This window comes from Phallusia mammillata, chromosome 1, assembly GCF_965637545.1.
Source record: "Phallusia mammillata chromosome 1, kaPhaMamm4.hap1.1, whole genome shotgun sequence".
In the NCBI taxonomy this organism is placed as follows: domain Eukaryota; kingdom Metazoa; phylum Chordata; class Ascidiacea; order Phlebobranchia; family Ascidiidae; genus Phallusia; species Phallusia mammillata.
In genome coordinates this window covers 17,032,049-17,048,547 of record NC_137252.1, presented here as the reverse complement: position 1 = coordinate 17,048,547, position 16,499 = coordinate 17,032,049, and the positions used below count along the sequence as shown (strand labels likewise).

The 16,499-nt window shown below is 35.9% G+C and overlaps 1 protein-coding gene across 5 annotated transcripts; it reads right to left on the bottom strand.

The window, feature by feature from the left end:
- Window positions 1-776: 776 nt before the first annotated feature.
- Window positions 777-16,433, bottom strand: LOC145221343 (Fanconi anemia group M protein-like). Of its 5 annotated transcripts, none has more exons than XM_080088018.1 (30): window positions 16,142-16,433; window positions 15,791-16,078; window positions 15,527-15,702; window positions 15,352-15,441; window positions 15,112-15,258; window positions 14,823-14,954; window positions 14,583-14,715; window positions 14,346-14,494; window positions 14,042-14,141; window positions 13,787-13,974; window positions 13,059-13,265; window positions 12,301-12,523; window positions 12,097-12,239; window positions 10,378-10,497; window positions 8,680-10,285; window positions 8,288-8,568; window positions 6,613-6,793; window positions 6,088-6,233; window positions 4,803-4,973; window positions 4,547-4,691; window positions 3,970-4,266; window positions 3,835-3,911; window positions 3,567-3,609; window positions 3,450-3,489; window positions 3,305-3,384; window positions 2,890-3,025; window positions 2,598-2,734; window positions 2,426-2,529; window positions 1,948-2,150; window positions 777-1,029 (listed from the first exon to the last, which is right to left on the bottom strand). In XM_080088018.1, exons 1-30 carry the CDS (start codon window positions 16,353-16,355, stop codon window positions 924-926), a joined length of 6,063 nt encoding a protein of 2,020 aa, XP_079944144.1. In that variant the 5' UTR covers window positions 16,356-16,433; the 3' UTR covers window positions 777-923. The 5 variants fall into 5 exon arrangements, with proteins under 5 accessions (XP_079944144.1, XP_079944145.1, XP_079944146.1 ...); XM_080088019.1 differs by having other exon boundaries at window positions 3,835-3,908; XM_080088020.1 differs by having other exon boundaries at window positions 6,613-6,790.
- Window positions 16,434-16,499: the final 66 nt, after the last annotated feature.

Below are 16,499 nucleotides of genomic sequence, written 5' to 3'. Positions count from 1 at the left end.
AAAAAATGCGGACTGTTTATATTTTGCGATTTTTTTAAAAAACACCGCACTGAAGAATACAAAAGATAACACTTTTATGGCGTGTCAAAAATAACAGTGCACGTGCAAAATTCTTTTTTTATAAGGCCAGGTAGATGATGGATAAAATGACTTAAAATTTGAACCGGTTTAAAAAACGCAAACCGGTTCGGACCGGATAATTTGCCCGAACCGGAACCAAACCCGAAAACAGACATTTTTTAAAAACCGGAACCGAAACCTGAAAAACAAAACCAAGTGAACCCGAACCAAACCTGAACCCATATGACAAGCGGTTCGACTTCCTGGTGGAAATATGGTAGGCCTGGCGTTAACCATCTTACCACCAGTGGTGCCCTCTAATTGGTCTTGTTTAATAACGTCTTAGCTTTGTGCAGCTATTTTGGGCAATGTTGCATGGGTTAAGCAATGAAGTCCTTATTATGTTCTAAATCTCTAGCCTACACCAGTCCTCCTGAAACAGGATGCATGTACCTCAACGTGTTTACGCTGCCCAGTGGCCACCACAACGATTTGTTTCTGTGGTCCAGCAACAGCAAATCTAAAATTTACTTTTTTTATCTGGAAACATCAAATGAGGCCTTCCTCTTAACCTTGCCAGAAGTTCTTCCCTTGAAGTGTCACATAACCTTTTACGAAAAGGTTATTTGTCTCAGATGGATGATAAACGTGATAACTGAATAAATTCTCGGCAGCAATAGAATATCTTACCCTTTCTGTCCAGTAAGACAAAAACGGAACGAAATTGCACTTTATAGTCATGAAACAACTTAAATCATACGAGAATATTTCAAAGCAATTGGGAAGAAATATAGGATTTTACGAACAATCGAGTGCTTGTTAATGGAAAAAACAAAATATGGGCACATTTAAATAAAAAGAGATCAACCAGGCATCATCTGAACATCAAAGCATTTTGTAAAAAACTTTTTTAGCTTGTTGGCATTATCTAAACTTAGTTGACCCTTCTTCATCATTTCATCTGGGGAACTGTAAAGGAAATAAATGGTAAGTAGTAATTAGTAAGGACACATTTTTTCCCAAATACAGGCTTAGTACTCAACGGTGCTGACAAATGAGGATTAAAATAATTTACAACACAGTTTCTAAATTTATTCAACAATGTTCCATATTCAAAACCATCAATAAAAATAACTAAAATTAGAGTTTAAGGCAGTGGTTCTCAACCTTTTTGCCTTTGCGGACCCCTTTTGGTACTGTCAAGCTAATCGTGGACCCCTTTGAAGGTTTTGATACTTTTTGTCCTTTTTTTATTAAGCAACCCAAAAAAAGGTGCAGAATATACCAACCACGTTTGGTCCAGGACCAAAATTTCATCACTTTGTCTGGGCTGCGACATCGGAACTCAATAATGAAGAGCCATTGCATTGTGATGTGACGTTGTTTGCCACTGAAAATTTACCTCTGTTACATCACAATGGGGTTAAAATGTCACAATTCATTTTGGCATGTCGCGGATGAAGAACGATTTAAAACAAGTTTCATGCTATTTTGAAACGCTGAGACATTTGTTTTAAATAGGGCTTTATCAATATCGTTGTCTGCAAAATTAGGAAGTTGTCGCGGACCCCCTGAAAACGCTTTGCGGACCCCCGGTTGAGAACCACTGGTTTAAGGCCTATAGTTTAACATATCAGGTTGCAAAGAGTCATGGCAATCATGGGCACCGCCACGTAGGGGCAAGAGGGGGCACTTGCCAATATTTGCCCCCTCTTGCAAAATTTTCTTCCGGCGCCCATGATGGCAATGGTATGAAACCCTTCTTTGCTTGACACAAAAAGGCGCATATGAATGAACAGCAGCCTGTCAATGTGTTTGTTACCCTCACAAAGGATAAAAACAAGCTTGGTCACACTAATTTGAATATATTTTACCTTTGACACTTACCTATTGCATAAAGACTTCATTGATCTAAAGTTGGAGCACAAATGCAAAGCACATGGATATGAAACGCCAGGTAAAGTGATGCAAATGTTTAACATGTTTTTCAAGCTGGGGGCAGTTGAGGTTTCTACAACTGCTGAGTCAATCGCATGACCATTATTAAGCTCTTGTGAAGCAATCGTGTGAAGAAGTTTAGCTGATTCATCCTAAACAGTGAGTTAAACCAAAAATCAAAAGCAAAAGTGTTTAGAAAACGAAAAGTTTAGAAAAAAACAAAGCTAATTTTCAAAAAAATACTCTTTGACAAACAAACAAAAAAAGAACACCTATATCAGATAATAGCTTGTTTGGCAAAACGTTTCTAGCTGTGCACTTTTTATGCTATTGACAAACACATAAGGTGACCCGCATTTACTCAGGCTAAACATTTCATAATTCAGAGAAATGGAAAATTCAAACATTTAGCAAATGAAAGTAATACCTGATTATCACTGTAAAGAACCTGAACATTTCCTTGCAATATTGCAACCATGTTTGACACAAAATTATTAAGTTGAGATGTTGACATATTTCCTCCAGCTTTAGCTGACAAAATAGTAAATAATGTTTACCATTATTTCCTTCCTAAATATCCAGTCCAACCATGAACCAACCTTGCTTTTCCCGATTTTTTTCAATAATAAGATATACTTTGGTATAAAAGGCCAGAGCATTGTTTACATTAGTTGAAAGCTTCTGTCTACAAGTGGCACTCGATATATCAGAGACTGTTTTCCGAAAAACAGCTGTCCTACCAAAAAAATATATATCCATGTAAGTGGGCATACAAGAGATTTTTACACATAAGACAGTTTTGATTTGAGGCATAAAAAAAAATTAGGCCTTGACACTAATGGTTTAGTAATACACACATGAAAGCAGTCACCCAAAAAATCTCATGTATACCTGCAGCTGATAGCATAGTCACATGTTTGAAGTGAAGCAACAACTGCATTAACATTGTACTGTGTGCGAAGGAGTTGCACCAAGCGACCAGCACCACTGTTTACTTCATGACTGTCAACCATTACCACAAGCTTCCCTGGTTTAAAAAAAGCTTGTCACAAATTTGTAACTGCAACCCAATCCAAGCCCTTTCGTGCAACTAACAGGCAATATTTTATAACTGATAATGGTATACAGTTTGGGATTCAGCATGCAGTTAAACATATTTTGCCAGTAAACAGAATATAAGTGGAGATTATGCAAAATACTTTTAGCTACACATATGTGTGGTTTATTTGTATACCCCAGCCCCCAAACAACTTAATACAACAGGATTTGAAAAAAATAAACCCATTAAAACAGCTTAACCACATACCTTTTTTTCTGCATGGTGATGAAGCATGTACTGATGTGTCCAGGTTTTTCATTTTAATAGGACTAAAACGAGGTTGATTTCTTGACAACAAAAAGTGACTTTAGAAATATTAATGTCAAACCACTGGTATCAATACTTTACTTACTTTAATGTGTCCCCAGTGGGTAGACAATATGGAGATTTTTCTAAAGATGAAAGTTATGTGAAGTAAAGTCAAAATTAAGGGTTTTAACAAAAAAATCATTAATGGCATTTAAGTTACCTTCATCAAGAAAACTCTTGTGACATGATGAATTTATTTTTTCCTGCACAATAAAAAAAACTGTTTTAATACAACAAACATTGTAGTCAAGTGAAACTTGTAAATCTGTCATAACATGAGCATAAGTATGCTGGTGTTTTTATTTTTTGATCTGCTCTATTGCAATTTAATGTATTGGATACAACTTTATTTTCAAGAGCATTGCAATGTCCTTTGACAAAAAAATCAAGAATTAGAGCAGGCCAAAACTAAAAAATGTTCAACACACTTTGTGTTTTGATCGGAGTTCCTGTTGTTTTTGTTTCGACTTCAACAACCTTTCTTCCCTGGAAATCTGATTTACTGCTGTTAAAAACAGTATTGACAAATAAAATAATATACAGTTAGCAAGCATGCTTTAAACCTTGCAATGCAGGACTTGATTTTGAATTGTTTTGTGGATTCAAATGTGGCAAAGGACTTTCAACAGACAATAGCTTTTTTCCACTTTCATCTTGTTCACTTTTCTTCAACAAATCTAGACAAGATTGGCACAACCACCCTTTCAATGTTAAAGCATTTCCACAAATTTCACAGAATCGTGTGGGGCTAACAACTGTTGGAGTTGAGTTGAGCTGATGGCAACCACAAGCTTGGCATTTGTCCAGCTTTTTGCTGTTCACCAATGTACATTTGGAACATCTCCAATATTCAGGTGAACCTGCAAATTAGAATCCAATGCTAACATGAAATTTAGGAAAATTAGTGCAATAAAGAATTTTAGGAAAAGAGTGGCAAAAGGAACATGAATAATTATTTGTGGTGCTTGGTACTGTGAATGTGATATGAGATAACAGTTGAAAGTAGATGTTTGGAACAATGGTTTTCTCAACAAATCTTTCCATACCCTTATAATGCCATTGCCAGTAAATATTTTTCTCTGAACAATTATTTGAAAGCACGGTGAGCTATCTTTATCTAAATTGCAATAGGTTACATACTTGCAATATTCTGAAATGGTTGATCAATATCAGTTGTATCTGTATCATCAGAATCATCACAAACAATAATTCGTCTTCTATTGTCTGTTTTTTGGCCTTTCACATTTTTGTTTATCTTGGAATGCATTGCTTTTTGAAGCTTAACCTTAAGAAAACGTTTTTATAATACTTATTTAAATAAACAGAATAAAATCGCAAGCCGTGTCAATCATAAAACAACGTATATTAACAATGGTTTAAAAAAAGTTATTTTTACTTCTCTTCTGGTTTTTGGTCGATTTGTTCCAAAACTTTCCTCATCTAAATTTGATGATTTTTGATGACTAGACAGAATAGTTATTTCACCCAGATCTTCACAATATTCAGATTCATTGTTGTCAACAACAAAACTGTCTTCCGCATACCCAGAAATATCCTGTTCAATATCCTGTTGTACATAAAAGTTCATCTAATCAAAACTTTGCTCTCACAACTACCCATGAGAGAGTTATTAACTTGAGTCTAAACTAGAAGGGTGGCTTAGCACATTTTGTTGTTGCATTTACACTATAACCTATTTTAAAACATTAATATATTTCCTATGCTTATTTTGTATTGGGTCCCATATTAGCCATTGTCTTTATAACCTTAGTCGTTTCTGCAGGCAAAAACTCATGGGTCCCCACACATGCAAAGTTGAAAATAATGCAATTCAAGAGATAACCATGAGAAAGTCGGTGTTTTGAGCAACAACCGTTAATGTTTCTGACGTCATGGGGCTGTTAACAAGCCCCTAACTGCCATGGCGCAAAAACGTCCACCAAGCAACCCACCAACGAGCAACATACAACTGGTTGCCCTTGTAACACTATTGAGCAACAGAAATCTTTTGTTTGTGGTGCCCAGTAACATACAAATACGTTTTACACTTTAGGGGCTTGTGTGGTAAATGTTAGGACTACAGGGTTGAACACAACAATCGACACCTATAAATGGCATACTATACAAGAAATCCAAGCCAATTCTGACACTGTTCAAAAACTCACCCATTTTAGGGGGCTAGTGGGGTAAATACTGGGGTTATCAACAAAAACAAAGTGGGATGCACATCTACATGAATATATCTACCGTCTGCGTAAATTTCAGCCAAATCCATCAAACATTTGATGGAAAAACGAGTCGGACAAACTTTGGGTAAAAACACACATTTTAGGGGGCTAGCGGGGTAAATACTGGGGTTATCAACAAAAACAAAGTGGGATGCACATCTACATACCTATATCTACACCTGTGTACATTTCAGCCAAATCCATCAAACATTTGATGGAAAAGCGAGTCGGACAAACTTTGGGAAGAAAAAAAAGAAAAACAAAACAATTTGAGTAAAATCAATATGTGTCCCCTTCAGGGAAGGGGACCCATAAAAATTTACAAATCAATTTGCTCAGAAAGTTTTTGTCCAAAAAGCCAATTTAAGCATCAATTAATTTTACTACTTATATATTTGTCCCAGGATACTATATGGATGCTCAAAACTACTCTTTATACCTCTATCAATATACCTGTGAAAAAACATCAATGTCACATCCCTTTCCATATGCAAGCTTGTATTTTCCTTTGAAGTTGGCAACATCAGATGGTTTGTTTTGCTTTGACAAAGGACTTTGAATTGATTTGAGGTACATTGCATGTACATCAGGAGCAGTTTCTAAAAAATGCAAAAAGTTATGTACAACTCACTAAAATCATTTCAAGGAATGTAGTCAAAGTAAACCAAGCTAACTTATTTAAAAAACAGAATGATAGACATAGAGTCAGGGTTGTGGATTCGATAAAAAAATCCATTTTCCAATTTTCCTCCATTTCCATTGATTTTTATTGATTTGGGCAAACCAACTACAACCATTCAGGGTAAATTGGCATTTGAAGGCATGCTTTTATGTTGCCCGTGTTCAATTTATTGACATTTTTCTATTTCTAGCAAAGTATCTAAATATCTCCAAAAAAGACTCCACTATATTTAAAAAAGTAACTCCAACTTCACAACCCGGATAAAGAAGCACATCTCTAAAGAATTATGTAAATACCATCTGCTGCAACATTTTGAGTTAGTTGAGTGGCATCGTTAACAAACTGCATCATCTCCTCATCCCATTCCTCTCCATATATGTCTTCATCCGATGACATCAATTCTGCATCAACACTTACTTCTGCTTCATCATCAAGAAAGCAATTCATCTTCCTTGTCGATTTCTTTGTCTTGGCCTGCTGAAATAAAGAAAAACATTTAATGAAACTAGAAGGGTGGCTTAGCACATATTGTCATAGCACATACACTGTGACCTATTTATTAACATATATTTACATCTGACACTTATTTTAAATTGGGTCCCTTATCATCCACTGTCTTTTATAACCTTAGTTGTTTCTGCCAGCAGAAACTCATGGGTCCCCACACATGTAAAGTTGTAAATAATGCATTTTAAGAGATAACAATGAGAAAGTTTGGCATTGTAACGTGAAACAGTGATAGGTGCTGTGCATAGTTATATATGCTATATGGAGTTCAGACTATTTAAATTCATTTCATTCATACATTTATTAAGGTTTTTCTATTTTATGACTATCTGTGTTAAATAGTGAGAAAATAGGCTAAAACACAACAATCAGCTCCTATTAATGGTGAATTGCACTTGACTGTAGGGGTCTAGTGGAGTAAATGATAGGTACTACAGAGTTTCACACAACAACCAACACCTACAACTGGTACACTCTACAAACTGTCCAAATTTCATTTAATTCATACATTGTTTAAAAACTTAAACCATTTTGGGGGGCTAGTGGGGTAAATGTTGGGGCAACAGGGTTAAACACAACATTCTACACCTATAAATGGCACACTCTACAAGCTACGTAAATTTCATTCAATTCTGACATTGTTTACAAAATGGAGCCATTTTGGTGGGCTAGAGGGGTAAATATTGGGGTTACAGGGTTAAACACAACAATTGACACCTGTAAATGACAAATTCTGCAAGCTTTTAAAATTTCACTAAATTTTGACACCGTTTAAAAAACTCACCCATTTTAAGGGGTCAGTGGGGCAACTGATGGGGTTTTATACCTAAAAGTATAAAATATGAAACCACAATGACCCCATCAACAGTCATGCAAAATTTTATCCGAATCGAACAATGTTTAAAATTCTGGCCACTAGAGGTGTTATCAGCAACATTCGTCAACGCTTCTGACAGCATAAGGCTGTTAATACACCTCTGACTGGCATGGGAAAAGGTCCACCAAGTAATGCACAAACACAAGTACCATATGTACTGGGGCCTTTATTATACCATTACACCACAGAAATCTTTTGTTTGTGGTGCGCAGCAACATACAAAAACGTTTTACACTTTGGGGTCTAGCGGGGTAAATACTGGGTTATGTCAAACAAAGGAAATGGCACATCTGCATAACTATTTCTACCATCTGTGAAAGTTTCATCCAAATTCACCAAAGATTTCATGCCAAAAGTGCATGGACAAACTTCACCGTAGAAAAAAAGAAAAAGAAAAAAAACTGAGTGAAATCAAGATGCGAAGGGGACCCATAATAACTTTTGGCAGTAAAAACATGCATGTACACATACAGAAAGAAGGAAAAAAACAAAAGCGTAAAGGTAACCAAAGTAGAAACGATCTGTAATATACTTCACCAGGCAGAACCAAAACTTTGATGTGGAACTAAACTCCAAACTTGTTTTACCTTCATAGTGAAATTCCTTTCATTGCATTTCACATTTTCACTTCTTTCAAACAAGTTGACTTTGGGTGTGCTATGCCTTCGTGATGAGTGGCTTACAAGTGGAGAAAAAGCTTGTTGGGTTTTGATAAATGATTTCACTAGCTTCGTATTTTTGGTTTTAGCGCTCAAAACTGGGCTCCCTGTTTCAGATGTTGGAGCAATCTCTTCATCAGATGACAAAACTTGGTGACGATTGCTACGTTTCACCCTGACCGGTGTAACATCCAAGCTTGAGGTAGTATCTACAGAACATGTTATTTATTTATATATATAAGTGTTAAAACGTTTTGAAACAAATTCAACACAAACACTATCAAAATTTTAACATAAACCTAAGTTACCATAAACCTTACCATTAGATTTTGAAACATTAAGGCATCTTTTTTTCCTGGAACAAACAAAGTCATCACTTTCAGAACCCTCATCGCTTGATTTCACTAGAGTTGGGCTTCTTTGCCTTTTAAGGCTTTTAGCAACTCTTTTTTGTTGAAACACTTCTGGTGGAGGCAGGCTTGTATCTTTTCTTATGTCACTTTTGTCTGGTGATAATCGCTGGGGTTTGACGGCTGCCACTGGCACTGTGTGATCACTGGACACTGACAGATCTGCAAAGAGTTTCTGGTTCTTTTTGCGCTTGTATTGACTTAAATCCACACTGGTGCAGGGAAGTTCTGTTTCCACATTGTTTTCAGTAGATCTTGGTTTAGACTCTTTACTGAATTCCTTCTTGTCAGGATTGGCACATTTTAAGACTGTATCCTTTTGATGGTTGGCATTACGTTCTTCAATGAAGCTTTCACATTCCAAATCGAAATTCAGATCGAATTGGGGGTGAAACATATCAGCTGACATGTTAAATGATTCACCTCCTGGCATGGATGAAGTTAATACATTTTTCAAATGAGTTTTATCAATGACATTTTTCTTATTGCATGGGAGTTCAGTACCACCAATCTGCTGATTTTTATTTGCAATGCACTCACTTTGGTAAGGTGGTTCTTGCAAACTTTGTGTATTGGCAGTATTAGCAGAAGCAAGCAATGCTGTATTCACATTGTCATTCTGAGTATCACTGTCACTGCAGCCTCTTTCATCATGAACAGGCTCTGTTGTACTATCATTGTTATTTAAACTAATGCCATCATAAACTTTGACACATTCTTCAAAAGAAGCAGACTTCTTCTGGGAACTGGCATCTGTTTTGTTTTTTGTTTCATTTTCTTCTCCAGCACAATGTTGCAGATTTGTTTCATCATGTTTTACTATTGTTTCAATTTTTTTAAGTTCAGTAGATTCTGCATTGGATTTCTCATTGTGTTTACTGTTTTGCTGAGTTACATCTGAATCCCAAATTTGAAAACAAGACCGCTGATTGTGCTTAGTATGATGATCATTATCACTACCATTATCTGCATCAATATCATCAAGAAAGTCAAAAGCTAAGGAATCCATATGTGGAGGTGAAGGAATCTTAATTTCACTGCTATGTCTTGATTCTATTTTATCAGGTTTGCAAGGTAATGGTGTTGGAAAGATGGCTGACAGATTTTCAGAAAATGAAAAACTTTTTCCTTGATCAAGCACCCTTTTACTGCCAATTGCTTTGGGTGTAACAAACTCATTGAATTTAGTATCACCAGCAGGGTCATCAAATTGATTTTGTGTGTTTTCTAATATGTCCATTGCTGGTGGATTGGATATACATTCTTTGATTGCTTTGTCTGGTACCTCATTCCCTTCTGTGTTTTCTTGGTCATCAGACAATATGAGAATATCATCTTGTGTCGTTGTAGTCAAACTTTCAAGTTCAAGTTGAGGTTTCTGTTTGTCTATTTTGTTCAATGATGTTTTTCTTGTTTTCAAACGTTTTTCTTTCTGTGTATTTTTGATTGAAACTGATGTTTGAAGTAAATTTTCATGGCTATCATCATTTTTCATTTGATCGCATACATTCAGCACCTATTAAAATAAACACCACAAAATACATGAATTCTATACCTAAATATTTTCTTTTCAAAATAGCATTTCTGATTGTGATTGTTTATTGGTACCTCTGTTAAAAGTTCACTGCGAGATGAATGGCCAACAAACATAGTCGGCTGTAGTCGATGTTGCCAAGGTAACCATTCACTTAGGGAAAGATTGTTGTTTTGACACTTTAGTTGAAACAACTGTGATAAATATTTACCTAATTACTTTAACTGTTTAAGATACTGATAAAAAATTAGGATGTAATTACGCTGATTTTCAACAAAGTAATGGCAGAGGTTTCAACCAGACACAAATTAGATGTACCTTGGAGTTGAAAGTAAAAGCATGTGCATTTTCATTAGCAACATACTTCAAACAAGGTTACACTTGAGCATAGGGATTTAAAGAGCTCCTTTTTGCACAATTAGTTTGATAGAAATAATATGAGTAAAATTTTGTGCCAGAAGGGAAAAATAAAAATGGTGGTAACCAGACTATGGGATCAAACAAATATAATATACTAGGGATGCGCCGAGCCGAGCCAGAACCCGAGTACTCGGTACCAAGCATCGCCTTTTTTGATGCTCGGTGCTCGGCCGAGCAGTTGCACAAACTGACCCGAGCATTAAATTTGCATATTCTTGCCCTGCTAACATACGTACGTAACTAGTGTTCGAAGGGGTGTCTATGAACAAAAACAAATAATTTTTCAAATGTATTAGATGGGTGAAAAACGTGTACTTCTGAGGCCTGTACAGCTTAATACACGGCTGGTGACGTAAGACCCGGGTCCGCAAATAGTGGGACGTGACCCAAATTTGGGTCGCGAGACCTTCCAGTCTGGGTCGCAAAATATTTCAAATTTGCAATGAATATAAGCATCGCATCTATAGTCAGGGTTGCCATACCGTCCTTATTTCTAAGATTTGTCCTTATTTTGAAGGGCTATGTCTTAGAAAAGTTCATTGTCCTTATTTCTAAGAAATGTCCTTATTTTTGACTGTAGTCCTTATTTTGTCTTATTTCAAAAATTCCTATAGTCAAATCCCTGCTACAAGTAGAAGTGAACCTAGATCCGGCCTGTTGTGAGATGCACTTAGTATTTTCTACAAAAAATCAGTTGCTGGAACAGATTGTTTCTTCTCAAAATGTTGCAAATATTATGTCAAAGATTGTTGCAAAATTGTTTGGTTTGTTTTGCATAGAAATTTATTTTTTCGGTTGTCCTTATTTTTGGTTTCAAGTCGATGGCAACCCTGTCTATAGTATTAATGAACTTTCAGTATTTTCAACCTAATTATTATTGCATTGTTACATATGACTACGTAACTGTAACATACAGTCTATGTAACAATGCAATAAGTTAAGCGTACCTGCGCAAGCAGTCATGCTTTTCTGTTACCATTTTGCTTTACAAATGCGTTCGTTTACATACTGTTTTATGTGCTGAGTTTCGCTTTATTTTGCGCAAGAAAGTAGCAACTGACAAAAGCATAATAGCAGTCTTAGTATTGATATCTAGTTGCTTAGTATTTTCCACAAACTTACACGCTAACAAAATGCTTGGGTGGCGATAATTTTGAGCAATTTTTTTAGGGTCGCACCAAAAAGTATTTGCGGACCCCTGACGTAAGATACCTTCTTGTAGAGCTAAAACGTAGAAAGGGGATTTTTTGTGACGTCATAATGCACCGAGCGTGCTCGGCCGATGCTCGACCAAACAGAACATTTGCAGTTTTGGCACATCCCTATAATATACCACAATTTTACATATGGTAGGTCACAGGCCTAATGTTTACCTTCTTATCCAGACTGACCATCTCGCCAAATTTGGGAAGCTTTTTGGTAGCAACTTTTTCATGCACAGTTAGCTGACATTTAGCTTTCCAAGTTTCTTGCTGTGTTTCCGTTAGTAACGATTTATCATGTGACTGCTGCACAACTAAAATTGAACATATCCTTGTAGGACAGCTAACCAAAATAGCAAATAAATTGAAACATACCTTTCTTTAACATTACAGACACATCAGCTGATTTGTTTGGTTTGGTCTTTACTTTTTTCTCAGCTGTTGGCTTCTTAGCAACAGTGATAAACATTTTGTGACATGTAGGATGCAAACCTTTGGGCAACATTCTGGGATTGTGTGGATAGTAATGTAGATTTTTTCCTGCTCCTGTTATTGCTTTGTGGATGCTTTTTCGACTAGCTACACTTGAATTGTAGTCCTTTAAATAAATAAAAAACTTATGTCCTTTTTAAGTTTAAGTCAGAATCATACAACTTTATTGTTATTAATGGTTGATATCATATCAACACAGCGGCCAAGAGTGTTCTTTTTTTAATATAAAATTACTGAAGTAAAAAAAACAACTTTATCTCATAATAGACCATCTACAAGTGTCTAGTCCAGGTTGATTTTTAGTTTGTACCACAGATTGAGCTGAACAGTTTAGTGATAATTCTTAGCTGTTTGTGATCTAAAATTGTGACCTCCATCCATCTAAAGTGTGACCTCCATTTTTCCCCATTGTTTGCCCAGTTATATTAAAGTCAGGGAGCCAGTACATACATTTTAATACACATGTTTAGGCTGCATAAATGCATCTCCACAGGTTATGCACCCCTGGCTTAAAACCAAATGCACACACAGCAACACTTAAAAACCTGTTGCATTATTGGTTATCACCACCGGTATAGGCTTGTTTTTTAGTGACAATGTCCTTCGCCAGGAAAACAACAAAAGTCTAAAAAAACACATACCCTTTCTTCTTTTCCCTCGGTGACAAGCATCACAATTCTACCAGCTCGCTTGCGGCCTGTTCTACCCATGCGCTGAACAAGGCGAATGGGACTTTTGTGTGAATCAAAGCACACAATAAGATCAACATCCCCAATATCAAGACCTTCTTCACCAACACAGGTTGACACAAGTGTGTTGTAACCACCTGACCGAAACTTGCTCACCACCTGTAAACAAGTTAGTTCAAATTTCGAAATGAGATATATTTGAACAAATACGTTGAAAATGGCAATTGATGCAAGGGGTAAACCCTTTCTAACTTCCTTTGGAATCTACCATATACATACGTTGAGACAATTGACTGTTGAGATCGAGTAATATTTAAGTGCAGTCAGGATTTTATGAACAGTGTTTATTTCTACGACTGGTTTCTTCCCAAAACAAACCCTGTAATTCACACTTTCAATTTCTAGTTTCTGTTATATAAACTCACAAACAAAGAACACTTACAGAATTGTGTTATGCTAAAGAGATATATAACCCTAAAGTACTTTTTCAAACCTCAGGTTCTTGGTACCCAACTTAATACAACCTTTTTCGAATAAGTTCTAAAAGTATACTGGGAGCCTGGAGTTCTAATTTGGTTTACTTTCCATCAAATAAAAAACACAGAAAACAAGTCTTTACCAACTCATTGTTATTGATTATGGGGTACACACGAATTATTGACAAATATAATTTAACTGACCATAAGTTGATCCTTTTGTGTGAATCGCTTGTTTTTGTTTGATGGTGTGTCACCAGTAGGATTGGTGGAAGGAGCGTGACCCACAAACTGCATTGGTCGAATCAGGGGTCGATGAGTTTGCAGGAGTTCTGTTATCTCCCTGACACTGTCACGGTATTGGCAAAACACCATTACACGAGTTTCAGTGTCTGACAACAACAAATAATGGTTTGTTAAATCAAACAGGTAGAACACCAACAAAAAACTGCTATATACCTGATTTGTTAAATGTTTCAAAATGGTTGACAACCACCTCTTCTAATTTTTTCATCTTCGGGTGACCATAGACATAAAGGGAATTACTGGTCTGTTCCTGCTGAATGGTGAATTCTTTGTTTATTAGGCATACTTAATGTTTGGATTTTATATAAATTTTTGTGCTGAACCCCAGACTGTATCTTTTCATAAGAAACCAGATGGATAGCAACATAAAAAAGTTTGTTCAATCTTTTAAACCACATAAAAAACTGAGTAGCAAATTGGGGAAGCGATAAAGGTTCTGACACTATTTGATAATAACCTGATCTTTTAATCGTTTTGACTGACTGGAGCTGGCTTGAGTAAACATCACCACTGAGCCAGGTGCATCCCCATATAGTTTAGTTAGTTCATTGTAGATGGAAATAAATGTTTTATTTGATTGCAGAATTGTTTTTGAGCGCATGTTGCCTTGAAAAAAAATATGAAGACATGATTACACAGCATCATTAACATTCTAAAGCAAAAACTGTTTACTGAATAACACAAGGTAACCAACCTTTTGATCCTTCCACAATACCCTTTAAAAATATGAAAAAGGACTTCATGCCATGCTGCAACAATAGTTCCAAACCATGGTACAAACTTATTGTAATGGCAAAGTCACCCTCTATGATGCCCATAGTTTGTCTCTATAAATGTAATATAAATGATATAAATGTAGTCAACAAGAAAAATTAAAGCCAACAATAAAATAAATTGGAAGGTTAATAAAACTTGTCTTTATTTATTTGCTTACCGATAATCCAGATGGTGGATCCTTTCGAAACTGGTCTCTGGACATTAACATGGCATACTTGGAAAGATAGGAAACATCTTTGTTGTACAAAGCTTTGTTACTGACAAGATTGTTGATAAAAACCTCTATTACCTAAATATACCAACAATAACTTTATAAAGTGAAGAATTGTGTTTTTAGGTATCTTTTGTTTAACAAACATTAGTATTCCTTACTAAATTGCGCAAAAAAGAAAAAAGTCATGTGACATACACAAAATTCTGAACAGGTAACTGCAAAACAGACTTACATTCATGTACTTTTCTTTGATGTCAAGTATTTTTTGGTCCAGTTTGACAACAATTTTGTCAACTTTTCTTGAATGAGTGTACTGCTGGATATCAATAGAATCTTCACTTCGTACTTCAATGTGAGAAATGAGCAAATTGTTTAAAACCTGCATCAAAAATCAAAAAAAATCAAATGGTGCTCTTAACAAAATAAGAAAACAAGCATGATTTAACACGAGGTCCATGCATGTAACATTTACCTGTTGCACAGATTTTAAATCACTGCCAGGGGTTGCACTTAGGGCAAGCACGCGAAAATCACGATTGTAAGCCAACAGCTGTTGCACCACCTGAAAAAATTGTCACACTTTTTAGTTTACGCTTCGGTGATTCCTATCTGTTTCATGAGTTTACAGGTTTGGAAACATTTCCTACCTGGCAATATGCATGATTTCCAAGGGCCTTGTGCGCTTCATCTACAACTAAACACTTAACATCAACAGCTGGGCAAACTCCCCTGGTTAAATCATTGTTAATCACTTGAGGAGTAAGAAAAAATACACGCTTCGATGACCAGAGTTCTTCACGACGATTTGATGCCATGGTTGAACCTGGAAATAACATAATTGTGCTTTTTATATTATCTTCAGTTAAATTTTAATTTTGCTATTTTAAGTTATACAGTATATATATATATACCTGTTATCTGTGCCTGATCTTCCATAGGTATTCCCATTATGTTATAGCAAGCATCAATTTGTTGTGAAACTAAAGGTTTAGTTGGAGCCATGAAAACAATTTTTCCCTGTGGATACCAGCGATAGAAGTTGTACATCACAACAGCTGCAATAAATGTCTTTCCAAGCCCAGTAGGAAGGGCCACCAGGGTGTTTTCAAATAATGCTTTGTTTACAATTGAATATTGGTAACTGCGGATAGGATAATTTGTGGGATAGATCCAAAGTTTTCCAGCAAATACATCAAAACCTAAAAAAAGTTGATTTAGTGCTACATGGACTATTTATTTCATTCTTGTGGATAATCAATTACCATTGTTAGTTGAGTCTTGATTTGATTGGTCTTGGTTTTCAAGTGCAACTGTTGCACTGAGTAGGTCATCATCATCAACATCCTCTGCACTTAAGTCAATAAATGTGGAAGATGATGGCGTGGCAACAGGGTCAGGTGTTTTCTTTTTCAAATCGTTTACATGTGGCTTTTTCCATGCTTGAAACAAGGTTTTTTGTTTTGTGGAAAATGGCATTGTTATGGTGCTATAACCAGAATAAACTTCATTGTTTAAACAGACAACCCTATCTTCTTGAAATGACGCAGGCCATAAATTAAGTGGTAGGTGTTTGTGATACATATGCTAATCATATATATTAGTGATGGGACGATACCAGGT